Source organism: Dermacentor andersoni, chromosome 7, assembly GCF_023375885.2.
Source record: "Dermacentor andersoni chromosome 7, qqDerAnde1_hic_scaffold, whole genome shotgun sequence".
Classification (NCBI taxonomy): domain Eukaryota; kingdom Metazoa; phylum Arthropoda; class Arachnida; order Ixodida; family Ixodidae; genus Dermacentor; species Dermacentor andersoni.
Window position 1 is genome coordinate 143,720,188 of NC_092820.1, and position 12,883 is coordinate 143,733,070.

The window sequence follows — 12,883 nt, forward strand, 5'->3', positions numbered from 1 at the left end:
AGAGAGAGAGACCCTTTTGTTCCAAGCATAGCAGATCAGTGACTCCAATAACCTCCCTATCACACTTTCAACTACAGCGAACTTCGTGGAACGAAAGCGTGAGTACTTTTCGTGCCCACGTTTTAACTCGGCTGCGGTTCAGGCGTGTTGAAATTGGGGAAGAAACACGTTTCGTGCCTCAAGCTCTCGTATGCATATTTTGCCTTTATTTTGTTGAAGCTTAAGTAACATTTATAAAACTGTAAATAACTGCCCCCGCAGGGCCATTACGGCATCAGGAAGATGCTGTACAGCCGGAATATTGCGTAGGCCGGTCATATTGCCATCGCTTTCTTTTTTTATTATTGCACGCTACATTTAGCGAGTTGGCGCACAGGGCCGAACCGGAAATGCGTCATAGGACGTCTGTTAACACCGAAGTCCCTTTTGTGAGCGCCACACATGTGGTGTCCTTGCGACACCGGTAAAATTTCGGGTCACAAGTAACGTGCGCGATGACAGACTCCGCCAAAAGAACGTATTTCACTCGGTATACTTAATTATAACAATGTGTCCTTCATCGAATCGTTCGAAAAGTTATAAGAAACACACCCCATGCCGCGAGCTCAAGGGTGTGCTATTTCTCTTTCCTTTGCAACGAGACTGACTTACAAAGTTGCCATTAGCACCTGACAGAGAGAGAGAGAGAGAGAGAGAGAGATTTTAGAAACACTTGTTGATTGACCTGTCGGTTCAGAGTTTGCCGTAACAACCATGCTTAAACACATGGACGGTGAAAGACTGGGGCAAAAGTGATTGAGAACTGAAGGACCCAGAATTTGAGGTTAGTCCAACCTGCAAACGTCGTTGCACGACGGATTGTTTCAAAGATACCAATCTGAAGGCTGCGTGGTTCCCTGCAAACGCCGAGTGGCTTTACATCGACAAGAACGAATTGGCTATGTATTCTTGCGGTGCTATAATAAGTACGTGGAGCTCAAAGTATTTTCTCTAGAGAACTAGTACGTTCTTTGCTGAACAATCAAACATGCCTGTCAAGGGCATGTCTGATTTGATAATTTATTTTTATCATTACTATTATTTGACACGAGTATAAACGACAGAACGCACCTGGGCTGCGTCGGCTCTGACTCGCATGCAACGACAACTCGATTTCTTTACCTAGCAGAGCTTTTTTTTTTTTCTTTTTTTGACCAATACGAAAATGAACCGAATCACTCAGGCCCTAAGCTGAAGCAGAAAACCAGCAATGGTACGGGTGCTGGCAACTTCCATGTATCTATACTTCCGGCTTGCGGATTTCTGCAGAGCTCATTCGATTGAAAAAAAAAAAAAGAACTCTAAACAGAGAAAGTCTGTTGTTTCCTGCAGTTCCTTTGCATAGCATGCAACTCTGGTCGCGTCTTATCCCCTGTACAGCCGGCCTGGTCATTGCGCTTCGCTTCGTGTTTAACCGAGTCTGACGCCACTGGTACACAGGATATTGAATCGTACCAGCGCTATCTATACGGCACAGGATCGCTCCAACACTTTTTTTTTTCGCTGTAAGAAGCCAGCTGCGTGCACTTATTGAAAGTCACTGAAGTGTACAGCTCTTCAGTCCAGGTGCTTTCACCGATGAAGCGATTAAAAATGTGCCAGACGGTGTGCCACAATCTGAGCGGAACGCGTTTTCATTGCGGCTTCACTGAAATGTACAACAGTGAGAGATAGAAGAAATTTCCTCGAAATATGCAGTCCCCTCAACGCCATCTTCATCCTCATAATCGACGTCTTCGTTAGTCTTTCTTTCAACATCCTTTCCCCTTCCCCCAACGCCGAGTAGCACGTCAGAACTTTGAGGCCGACCTCTCAGGTTTTCTATCATAATAAATACCTGATCAATATTGAAAGGAATACCTCTTTTTTTTTTTTTCAAACGCCCGTAGGGACTAAACAAAGATGCCCTGCATAGAGGTGTTCAATGAGAGCTAAATGTTCAACAGGAACACTTATTGCTATGTATCACGTTCCTAGATTTGAATCCATGTGCCACGAGCTATCGAAGTTAAACAAAAGAATTCCCTGCTCCATTTCACATTCATGACGACTGTACATGTGTGCAGGACAGGATGCTTTCGCTCACACGATGCAATAATGCACGTCTTACCAAATAGCAGGTCTTAAAGGGGCGCCGAAGAGGATTATTAAGTTAAGCCGTATTAGTAAATTACGTTTCTGAAGTAGCCAACGGGGCCACATTTAGTGAAAGAAAATGGGGTTGGGTGGGCTGTCGTATGCCAGAAGAAGACGCAAGCGCGAAAGACAGGTGGCGAGGCTGCCCTGAAGTTCCTGGCTTAGCTCACGCCGTGAGGTCACGTGTTTTTATTGCGTCTGGTCAAGCGTGCATAGTTGATCGTCGTTTATTGGTTACGAAGGATCACGTCGCTGTACAGATGAAGCCACGACTCAAACAAGCAATACGGGCAATTTTTTTTCCAGCACTAAAAACAGCCGAACGTACTTTTGAAATCTGCGACCTCACACACTGAAGTACCATGCGCTGAGGTTTCCACGTGAAATTCAAGAAAAGAGAGCGAATACCGTTCATTTTATCCCGCAATCAACTTTCCTTTTTTTTTTCCACTTCAAACAGATCAAAACGGAGTATTGGAAGAGTAATTTATCAGTGTGCACCAATTTAGTGTTGCTTCCTATAGTGCCTCTTCGAGAGTGATGTTTATTGAAATGTCAACGCCACGCAATGAACTTTCGATTAAAGTGGATTTCTTTTTTCATCCTTTGTTTCAGACAGAAAAAATAAAAGGCGCACATAAGTTACAAAGTGAGTTTGATTATTATTCGCCACCGACTAACCATCAAAAAAATAATAAGAAGAAAGCACGTTATAAAGAAGAGTTTCCATTGTCTATTCAGTGAGCGTTTGTAAGACTGTCGTTTGCTGTCGGATTCAAAGCTGGGAGAGGGCGTTGTGAGAACGGTTGAGTTCCCCTAAAATATGGATGAGACGAATAAAAGCAAGGAAAGGCAATTGTATGCGGTTTCGATTTCTTTCACCGGCTTTTCTATACAATTGCGTGACGTAGTAAACAAAATAACCGGCAGTTTAAATAATGCAAAAAGATGGTAGCAGAGAGAAGTGCTTTTTATTATTTTAATGTCCTGGACACCTTTCGAAGAGAGTTTGGGACGATTTATTAGGTTGCGAAGAAAAGCGCGATGCATCATTCGAAACTGGCAACGTTAATTTCACGTCAGGACTTTGGTGTCCTCCTTCAAGGGTTTCGGCTTGTCTGCCAATAAAATGTTACTAACGAGGGGACGTCAGACGTGGTAGCAACGTTATACGTAAGTTGTTCAGATATCATCAGAAAAAGTCTTCGGTATCTTTCTCAGGACATAATATCTCTCATTGCGCATTTGTATATTGTAACTTTAGCTACAAATGTTTTGCATTTTCTGTAGCCCCTACCGTGGTTTCAGCACCAAAACGATATAGTGGTGATCCGGACTAAGCTGCGGACTAATCTTCCACTCCAAAGGACTTGAGCTCCTGAATCATTGGGTCATGTATAACAGAGATAACACGCTGAATGTCATAGTCATGGCTCTCTTTGTTGTGTTGGCAGTCACAATGTATAACATAAATACAACATAAATATTTGCGCAGGTGGTGTGGAGAAAACCCTAACACAGGCGCTGTCGCGCAGACTTTGTGCACCCAGGCGAAAGTGTTGCGTGCGGGCAGAGGTCAATCAACAGACGTTGAAGCTTCGCATTGACTCCTTAACTCGTCGACAATTAAGAAGTGTTATTTTAAGAGTGTCATTCGCCTTGATAGCTCTCACGTAAATCATATCGTTTGTCGGTATATATGATTCTCTCCTACGACATCATTAGCCTTTCGAGCTCTGAACTACTGAACATAAGGAACGTATTTAGAACATAGATAAATGGGGGAAGGGGAGAGGGGACTGTGTTTAGCACGCCTGAACCCTTCGGTGTTCAAAGCAGCATAAGAAATGACGGGTGATATGATTTTTTTTTTCAAGAGTTCCGTGACGTTATTGGAAGTTACTCGCTGAATGTTAGCTGCTGGAACTAAAAAGATGGCTCCTAGCGAGTCTAGGTTTGCTTACAGATACACCAACAAGAACCAAGAAAATTTTGGTGCTGCGCCCGATCACCCTTAAGCAACTATTATAGATTGCGTCCCGAGCGGACCATAACGTAAAAGCCACCTGCCCTCTTCGAGTACGTTTATGTGGCCATATGGGCTAAATGCGCATAACAGCGCGATATTAGCACACCGACAACGCGACCCGAAAGCGCGGGGTTAATGTAGAGATGAGCAACACTAAACTAATCCTACACACTATAGTACCTCGCACCAACAGGTGGAACCCGTTCGAATTGGAACACTTGACCTGCTTTCGGACTGCCAGATTTTGCTCTCGCCGCCCCGAAGTTCGAGAAATCGTCGAGATGCAGAAAGGAGAGGTCGATACCCAGCTAATGCAGTGCCAAATCACATCCTTTATTGCGCTTATCCTTGCTCGAATATCTCGCGGACGTTCTCCTCAACATCTGAGAAGCCCGAGGAACGCGACCTGAAGCGAGCCGATCTCGACTCCACGCTTTTGCCACATCGTCTCTCTCTGATCACATGGAGCTCACTGTATTTTTGACGCTATACACGTGTTTTCAGTCTTTTCGATTCCTTTCGATTACTTCCATGTCTGCTATATCGTACTTAATATCAATGTCTTTTTTTTTTTTGTTTCAAATTTCTGTACATCTCTCTCTCTCTCGGTCAGGTAATGCTTCGACTGTGCCCTTAAGAGATAATCAGCGGTGATAACGACGATAACGACACAATGTATAGTTCCACCCAGAGAGCGGGCCAAACCCTTTCGTCGAACGCCCCCATTCCCGAACCAAGCAGGTAAGCAAGCATGCAGCGCATAGGAGAGACAGGCGCACTCACTTGAGGAACGACATCATGGCCATGCTGGAGTCGTACTCCTGGCTGGTATCCGAGTCGTTCTCCTGCGGCGGCGGCGGCGGCACCCGGGGTCCCGCCAGCGACGGGTACCGGTGCGGCGGCGCCTCGGCGGGCGAGTGGGCGGCGGCCAGCATCAGGGGCAGCGGCTGCTCCTCGTACAGGCTGCGCGGCTGGTCCACGTGGAAGAAGACGTCGGCCGCCGCGTGGTGCAGGCTCGGGTTGGGGATGGCCACCGACGTGTTCAGAGACACAGGGACCAGAGGCGGCGGCGCAAAGCCCGCGCTGCCGCCGCCGCCCGGCGACTCCTTGGACGAGGGGCTGCCGGGCTCGCGGCCGACCAGCCGCGTGTCCGTGACCTTGTGCCTCTTCTTCTTGGTCGGCACCACCAGCGACATGGCCTCGGTCTGCTCGGGAATCGCGGGCTCCGAGAACGGTGGCGTGTGCCGGCTCTTGAGCGGCGTCGACGAGGCGCTCGGGTAGAATGCACGCTCCGCGGGGCCGCCGCCGGGCGAGCCCCGGTGGCCATTCAGGCGGTTACGGTCCAGGACCTTGGTGCGCGGGGACTTGCGGTCCAGCATCTGCGTCAGCATGCTGCGCTGGTCGTCGCGGCAGGGCGGCGCGCCGTCCAGCCTCCGGGCCACCGTCGTCGGCGCGGGGGGAGGGTGCTGGGCCGCGGCCGCGGCGGCGGCCGCTGCGGCAGCCGCCGTTGCCGCGGCAGCCAGGCCGCCGTCCGGGGCTTGGCGCACGAACCGACAGAACACGTTGTCAATCACACGCGGTATGACGTACGCAATCTCGGACTTTATGGTGGTCACCAACCGCTCCATGTCCTGCGGGAACACCATGGGCGGAGGTCTCACAATGCACGTCTGGCGCGGGCCGTCGACGGAGAGGCGCGAGTGGCGGAAGTCGTCCGGCGGAGTTCCGGGCGGGCTGACCATGGGAGCGTCGCCGCGCACAGGGGGTTTGACGTCCCGCAGCGGCGAGGAGCGCGGCGCGTCCGTCGACAGCTCCGAAGGGGGCGTCGTCAGTTCCCGGCAGTCGTCGTCGTTGTTGTTGTTGTTGTTGTTGTTGTGGCTCAGCCGGCCGCCGGCGGCGGTCGAGTCGTCGGACGCGGCGCCGTCCTCCATCTCGTCGTCTTCGTCCTCGCTCCGCATCTCGTCGTAGCGCTGCTGCATGGTGGCCACCTCGGTCTTCAGCCTCAGCAGCTCCTGGCGGAACGAATCGCGATCGGCCACCACGCGGTTGCGGAGCCGCAGCTCGTCGTCGGTGGCACCTGACAGCGCCTGCTGGGGTTGGTACAGCTTGCGCTTCTTGCAGCCGTTGACCGCCGGCGCCGCGGCGTTGGCCGGCGCCTCTCCGTTGCTGCCGCCCCGGCGCATGTTGGACACGATGCTCTCGACGCGTGCCTTCTTTGCGTCCGTCTCGTCGTCCGAGGCGCCCCGCGCGCTGCCGGCTCCGTCCGCAGCGGCGGCGGCCGCCATCTCTTCGTCGTCGTCCTCGTCGTCTCCGACGTCTTCCTCTCGGTCGTCGTCGTCCTCTTCGTCGGCCGACGCGGCGTCTTCGTCCTCCTCCTCGGCTCCGCGGCGTCCCTGCAGGATGTCGCGGAGCAGGCCGCCGCGCTCAGCCTGCTGCTGCTCCAGGTGGTCGTCTCCGCTCATGAAGCCATTGCGGAGCGGCGGAGGGGGCGAGCGCAGGTCGAGCGACGACGGCGTTCCGTTCGAAGGGGGGGCCACGACGGCGGGTGCTCGCGCTTCTCCGGCGTCGACGCGCGGGAGCCGCGACGACGTCGTGTTCCTCTTGGCCTTCGCGCGTGCGAAACTGAGTTGGCTCTCCGCGGCCGAGTCTTCCTCCGATGACATCACGCCAAGACGAAGGCTTCCGATTGGACCGGCGGGCGCTGGAGAGGGGAGGAAGAGGAGGGCCCGCCGCCGCCTCAGGAGCAGCTACGCTGAGCAGCAGCAGCAGCAGCAGCGCCGACGGCAGCGCGGCATTCGTGTGTCACACTTGGCCGAACCTGCGCACGCCGAGAGAAGGGAGAGGGTGAGGGGACAGCTGGCGACGCCAAGGAACGCCACAAAGAACGCCGCCGCCGGGGAGAGCGCGCGCACCGCCGCCGCCGCCGCTACGCCACAATGGGCCCGGCTGCGGCAGATGGGACGGCCCGCAGCAGCCGCTTTCTTTTCCTTTTGCCAGGCTTCTCTCTCTGTTTTGCTTTCTTTAATCGGCAAGGGGGAAATCGCCCCCTTCGTATTCGAGGAGGGGATCCGTCCGACGTGCAGAATACGCTAGAGCTCGTTTCCTTCATCTACGAGGGGGGAGGGGGGGGGGCGAGAAGGTAGCCACCGGGCGAGAATCCCCCCAAACGCGAAACGCGCGTGCGGAGAACGCGTGCGAGACACGTGGAGAGTGCGTCCCCGTTAGAACTGCGACCCCCCCACCCCTCCCTCCCTCAACTGTCCGCCCCATTCCAGTCTTACGCCCTACACCCCCCCCCCCCCCCCGTCTTACCCCCTCCCCGCCCGGGGACGACTCGCGCGCGACGCGAGGAGAACGAGCAGTTGTAGTAGTAGTAGCAGTGGAGTAAGAAGTAACGCGGCCCCCCGCGAACGTATACTTGCGCTCTCCCAACGTTAACGTATAGCAGAATCCTTTTCACTCTCCCTGCCAGGACAAATGATGGCGGCTAGACCACGGCGGCGGAGAGCCGTACAAGCGCGCGTGCGCTACGTTTCACCTTCTCCTCCTTTCGCCGCATAATCTCGAGCTCGAAACACAGCGAGAGCGATCCGGGAAAAAAAAAAAAGCGACGCAGGAAAGCACAGCCGCAGCGGGCAACACGTGCAAAACCTCGCCACGGCGGCGAGTGTTCGTGCGTCTGTGCCGGCGTCAGGAGGAGGGAGCCACGGGCCTCAGCAGCGCAGAGCGTGGTTTTCTTTCTTTCTTTCTTTCTTTTTTGCCTTCTCCTTTATTTATTTCGTTCTCTCGCGGCGACAACATCGACCTCGGCGTGCGAACTTCCCGGAATCGCGACGTCGCCCTTGCTCGCGACCGCGAACCAGGGGGGAGATCGGCGGCGCGGTGCCCGAGCACCGTACGTAGTGCGTAGCCGCTTCTTTCTCTGCGATACTGCGAAACACCGGCGCTCGAGCGAATCGGCGCGAGGGAGTCCCGAGGGAAGAGCCGCGGCCAAAAAAACATCCTGCGCCGTACAAGCCCATTGTCATCCTCATCGTTGCTGCGCTGCCGCAACTCCATTTGCAGCCTTTGTTCTTTTCTTTTTTTGTCTTTGGTTTAGGGGTGTCCGCGCGTTGGTGTGCACGCTTTCGCGAGAGCACGTCCTTGGCGGCCGACTAGCAAGTCCTTGCATGCGCTCTCGGCGGTAGGCAATGAACCGAGGGTCGCTTACTGGTGTGCAAGGGGAGGGGGAGGGGCGGAGGCAACGAGCCCGCGCTGCGATGACGCGTCGCCGGTGGAAAACAAAAGCGCACGCGGCAGGAAGGCGATTTCACGGCCCTGCAAACCCCCTCCGCCCTCTCTACGAACGAGCGCCATAAACATACCTTGCCCGGGACTGTTGATGCACGGCGTGGCTTGCGGCAAAACTCCTCGAGCTACGATATAGTGCACACTGTTGCGCACAGCGCGAGAACGGGACTATAAGGTTAAAGGGAGCGCGCGACACGTTCCCCTCCCCCCTACCACCACGCGGCGTGTGTCCCCCCTTAATCTTTAGTTCCGTTTTCTCGCTGTTTGCAACAGGATGCCCTCGCGCCAACAAACCCGGTTAACCAAATTTTTTTTGATACGCTGCAGCCTCCCCATCATTCCCTAACGGGCCTCGAGTCGACCCAGACCCAGTGTAGGGCGCCTCGATAGCAGTGCCGTAGTTGTAACATATCGGAGCACCTTAAGACCCAAGCAGTGGGGCACACCGCCACTCCCTCGACTGAAGAAGACACTACGTTTCAATAACGCCTCTCGGCGATACCTGCAGTGAGGAATTGTTGCTCGAGTAACGCACCTTTGCTCCGGTGCTTGCAGAACAGAGGCCAAGAACTCGCTCAGTTCCCGGAGCACCCAGACCGGGACTTCGCTTTCACGTCCGGGAGTCAAACGCGCAACCTCACGCTCCATTTCAGAGCTTTCTTTTTTTTTCTTTTATAACTAATGGATTGCTGAAGAACGGTGGCAAAAAGGAGTTCTGATGTAAACGGGAAGGATAACTTGATCCTAAGCACGCATCCTTGAGTTCAGCGGCGAATCCAGGATATTATTTTTTTTTAAGTAGAGTGAAGGGGCTAAGCCTAAGATGCTGGGATAACGTGCCCCCGGCTTATATAACGTGCAACGATAGGGTTGGCAGAGAGCGAGGTACACTAAAGACTAAGCAGTTACGCTTTCATGAACGTGACAAAAAAAAAAAGAAGACTTCGAAGAAAAGGGAGTTCATACAGTGGCTTCTCTCCATTCCAGGTGAGCTGCCAAAAACCGTGGATGGGAGCGCTCTCTGATAGCACACAAACAGCGATGAACCCAACGCGGGCCTTTAATTACGTTACGGTCAAGCAAAATGAAAGCACAACGCAGAGCGCAGTTTCGTGCAGCACCCAGTGACGGTAACATTAACCGGCTCATTAACCTTTGAGCTATGCTTGCCAGTACACTTAACACCCCCGCGTTTACAGTTAAACCTGTCGCAGAGAGCTCACAACGCCTATATATAAGCGTCGAAAATGCGTCATTCGAGTCGCTTCGCTCGCATAACTGTTCCTCCCCCCTCCACCTTGTTTATGGTATACCGCTCCGGCAGCTTAATGGCGACGTCACCACGACTGCGCATATGTTGAACACCTGCAGTCAGTGTGTGTGCGTGTGTGTGCGTGCGTGTGTGTGTGTGCGTGTGTGCGTGCGTGCGTGCGTGAGTGAGTGAGTGAGTGAGTGAGTGAGTGAGTGAGTGAGTGAGTGAGTGTGTGTGTGTGTGTGTGTATGTGTGTGTGTGTGTGTGTGTGTGTGTGTGTGTGTGTGTGTGTGTGTGTGTGTGTGTGTGTGTGTGTGTGTGTGTGTGTGTGTGTGTGTGTGTGTGTGTGTGTGTGTGTGTGTGTGTGTGTGTGTGTGTGTGTGTGTGCGCGTGCGTGCGTGCGTGCGTGCGTGCGTGCGTGCGCGTGTGTTAATCGCTTCGTTAAGAACAACACGGAGAGTGTTAGCCTGCGCGTATATGCACAGTTCAACGCTCGGCGCCAGCGAGACGGCACCGGGACGACAAACCCGACTCTGCGCACACATGCGGCCACTGAAACTCGGCCTGCGGTGTTCGCGGAAGGCACCTAACACCTGCCCGACACGATTCGTTCGCTGTTCCGAAGTAACGGGGGGGGGGGGGGGGGGGGGAGGCGCTGTACTTTTACGCTACGCGGCCCCGTAAGAATGACGCCGGGGATCGAACGCGCTACGTTGCTCGGTATTTCGAATACCTTAGCAGTGACTTAACCACCTTTTACTATACCGTAGTGTGAAGCGTACATGAAAAGTCTGTATACAGGCGTCTCAGTGTTAATTATTTATTTATTTATTGTTATTTAATTATTTTGCGAATCAGTGCGCAAGCTCCTCATGACATGACATGGCAAGAACGTTATTCGAGTCCTGAGGAACTACTTGCAGGAATATTCGCAGGCAGTAATAACGTTCTTCTTTCAACTCGCCCATTCGATAACCACAAACGCAGTACGCCGGCTGCGGCGTTTCTTTCGTATATGCGGTGCTTCCCCGTTACCATCTCTGGCTGGCAAGCGACAGAGTTGTTTGCCTTTCCGTCAACTTTGTTTTGTCATTAAACGTGCTTTCTATCGAAAGGCCCAATTACCTATCAAACACGACTCTTGCAAGCATGCAGACTGCAGGCTGGGCGCCCTTTTTTTTACATTCTTTGTATTGTCCTTTCTGCACTTCGCACTTTCGCCGGCGACACAGGAGCCTACACTGTTGGCCAGACGTGGCCGCAACCGCAACCAGAACTCTCTCTCGTCAAACACCTCCCTGCTCCCCCCCCCCCCCCCCCCCCCCACTTCCACCGTTCTCTAGAACTCTATCAATCCCTCTCGAGAGAACCGAGGAGAGACCGATTGCTACGGGCCCCTCTCGTATAGCAAACGTAAAGCAAGCAAGGTGGGATAGAATGGATGGAGGCTGAGGGAGGGGTGTCTGCCTCGCAAAGCGCAAATGAAAAATCGCGCAGCCAGCCAGCCCGTCGGCGGGGTTCTCTTTCTTTAAGTGCGCGCGCGAGAGAAAGAGAGAGGGCAGCTATAGCTGTAGTACAGTAGCAGGGTTCGAGCCACCGGCCACAAGGTGGATGAGCTGCTTGCTCGCGCGACGCGGCAAAAAGGCGACACCGGTTTCCTGTTCGTTTCTCCTCTCGCTGGGTCGCGACGCTGTTCGGTAACGCACGTATCACGATGAATAAAAGAGATCGCAAAAAATAAAAGAAAAAAGAAAACAACTGGAAAAGCGAGTTAAAGTCGGACATTCGTATAGGAGTCGGAGAAAGGGGGCGCAGATGCGATTCCGGGAAATAACGAAAAAAGAAAGAAAGAAAGAAAGAAAGAAAGGAAGAAAGAAAGAAAGCGAAGCCTGCAGGCACAGGATAGTCGTCGTCGACCCCGTTTCTGCATTGTCAAGACGGCAACCGGCGTGTCACGGGTAAAGGCAACAAAGAAAAAAATAAGTGTGACTGGGAGCAACGCGGATGTTACCTGGTTGTATTACTCCCAACAAAAGTTTGTGTAGACTTACGTAGACGGTGCGAAAAGGAAAAAAAAGAAGGGCATAAGCTCTATAGCCTCCCATAATGTCTATATACAGTATGTGAATGACAGCCACATGGTATTCTGGACCTACAATTTTGTTCACTGCGGCACACGGAGTGGACAAAACCGCGTTGCTGCTTCGGGCAATACGATATTACACGCGCGGTGATCCAGCGTAACGAAATTCCTCGTCAGCCAGAGGGAGGCTTTGCGTCGGGTTTTTTGCGGGCGCACGTGACCTCACTTTAATCCGAGCTTGAGCTCATTACGGGCGTGTTTTAAGCTCAGGCAAAGTAAGCATTTGTATCCTGTTATGGCTGCGGTGACAGTAATTTCTTTACGGCGCGAAGAAATAATCTAAAATCTGCCTCAGTGAATTGGCAAATGCGTTCAATATAGATGCTATGAAGTTGCACACCCAGTAAAAGCATATGTTCCATAGAGTTTAATACATTTCACACAAACTAACGTCCCGTCGCTGTAGCTCAGAGGCTACGGCATTTTACTGATGAGCTCGAGTTCGTGTGTCGATCACTGTCGTATCGGCCGCATTTCGACGCGATTGAAACCCCAAAATCCTCGTGTATTTAGATTTAGGTACACGTCCAAAAATCCAGGTGCTAAAAATTAAAACGGAGTCATGCAATCAGACGTGCCACGTAATGATGGCGTCGTTTCGGCCCGTAATGCCACTGAATTTTTTTTTTCGTACGAAATAGCGGCTTTCAAAAACAAGATTCCGTGAGACATGTCCATTCCACATGTCCGATGGGACAACCTTTCGGAAAAACTCACGCACGATATCAGATCGCATCTCTCCGAAAAAGTCAATCCGAAGCAACAAAAAGTCAATCCGAAGCAACGAAAAGTCAATAGAAACACAAGATTTTCCATAGCGACTTTTGTAAGGGGGTTGCCACGAGTTCGCGAACGCTAAAGGCCGTGCTTGGGGTGGGCGCCGAGACAAAGCGGCGTGGTATAGCCTGTTCTGCCTGCGCGAGGACGCTTAAACAAACCGGATAGGAAGTCCGGCCGAAGGAAGCTTCCGGCCGCCAGCGCTCGCGACCTTTCC

General features: G+C 52.8%; 1 protein-coding gene across 1 annotated transcript in view; it reads right to left on the reverse strand.

The window, feature by feature from the left end:
- Positions 1 to 12,883, reverse strand: part of pros (homeobox protein prospero) — a 110,556-nt gene that overhangs the window by 41,494 nt on the left and 56,179 nt on the right. Inside the window, exon 2 of the mRNA XM_055072272.1 lies at positions 4,988 to 7,022. Coding sequence (XP_054928247.1) covers positions 4,988 to 6,867 — 1,880 coding nt within the window. The 5' untranslated portion in view covers positions 6,868 to 7,022. The remainder of the gene's footprint in view (positions 1 to 4,987; positions 7,023 to 12,883) is intronic.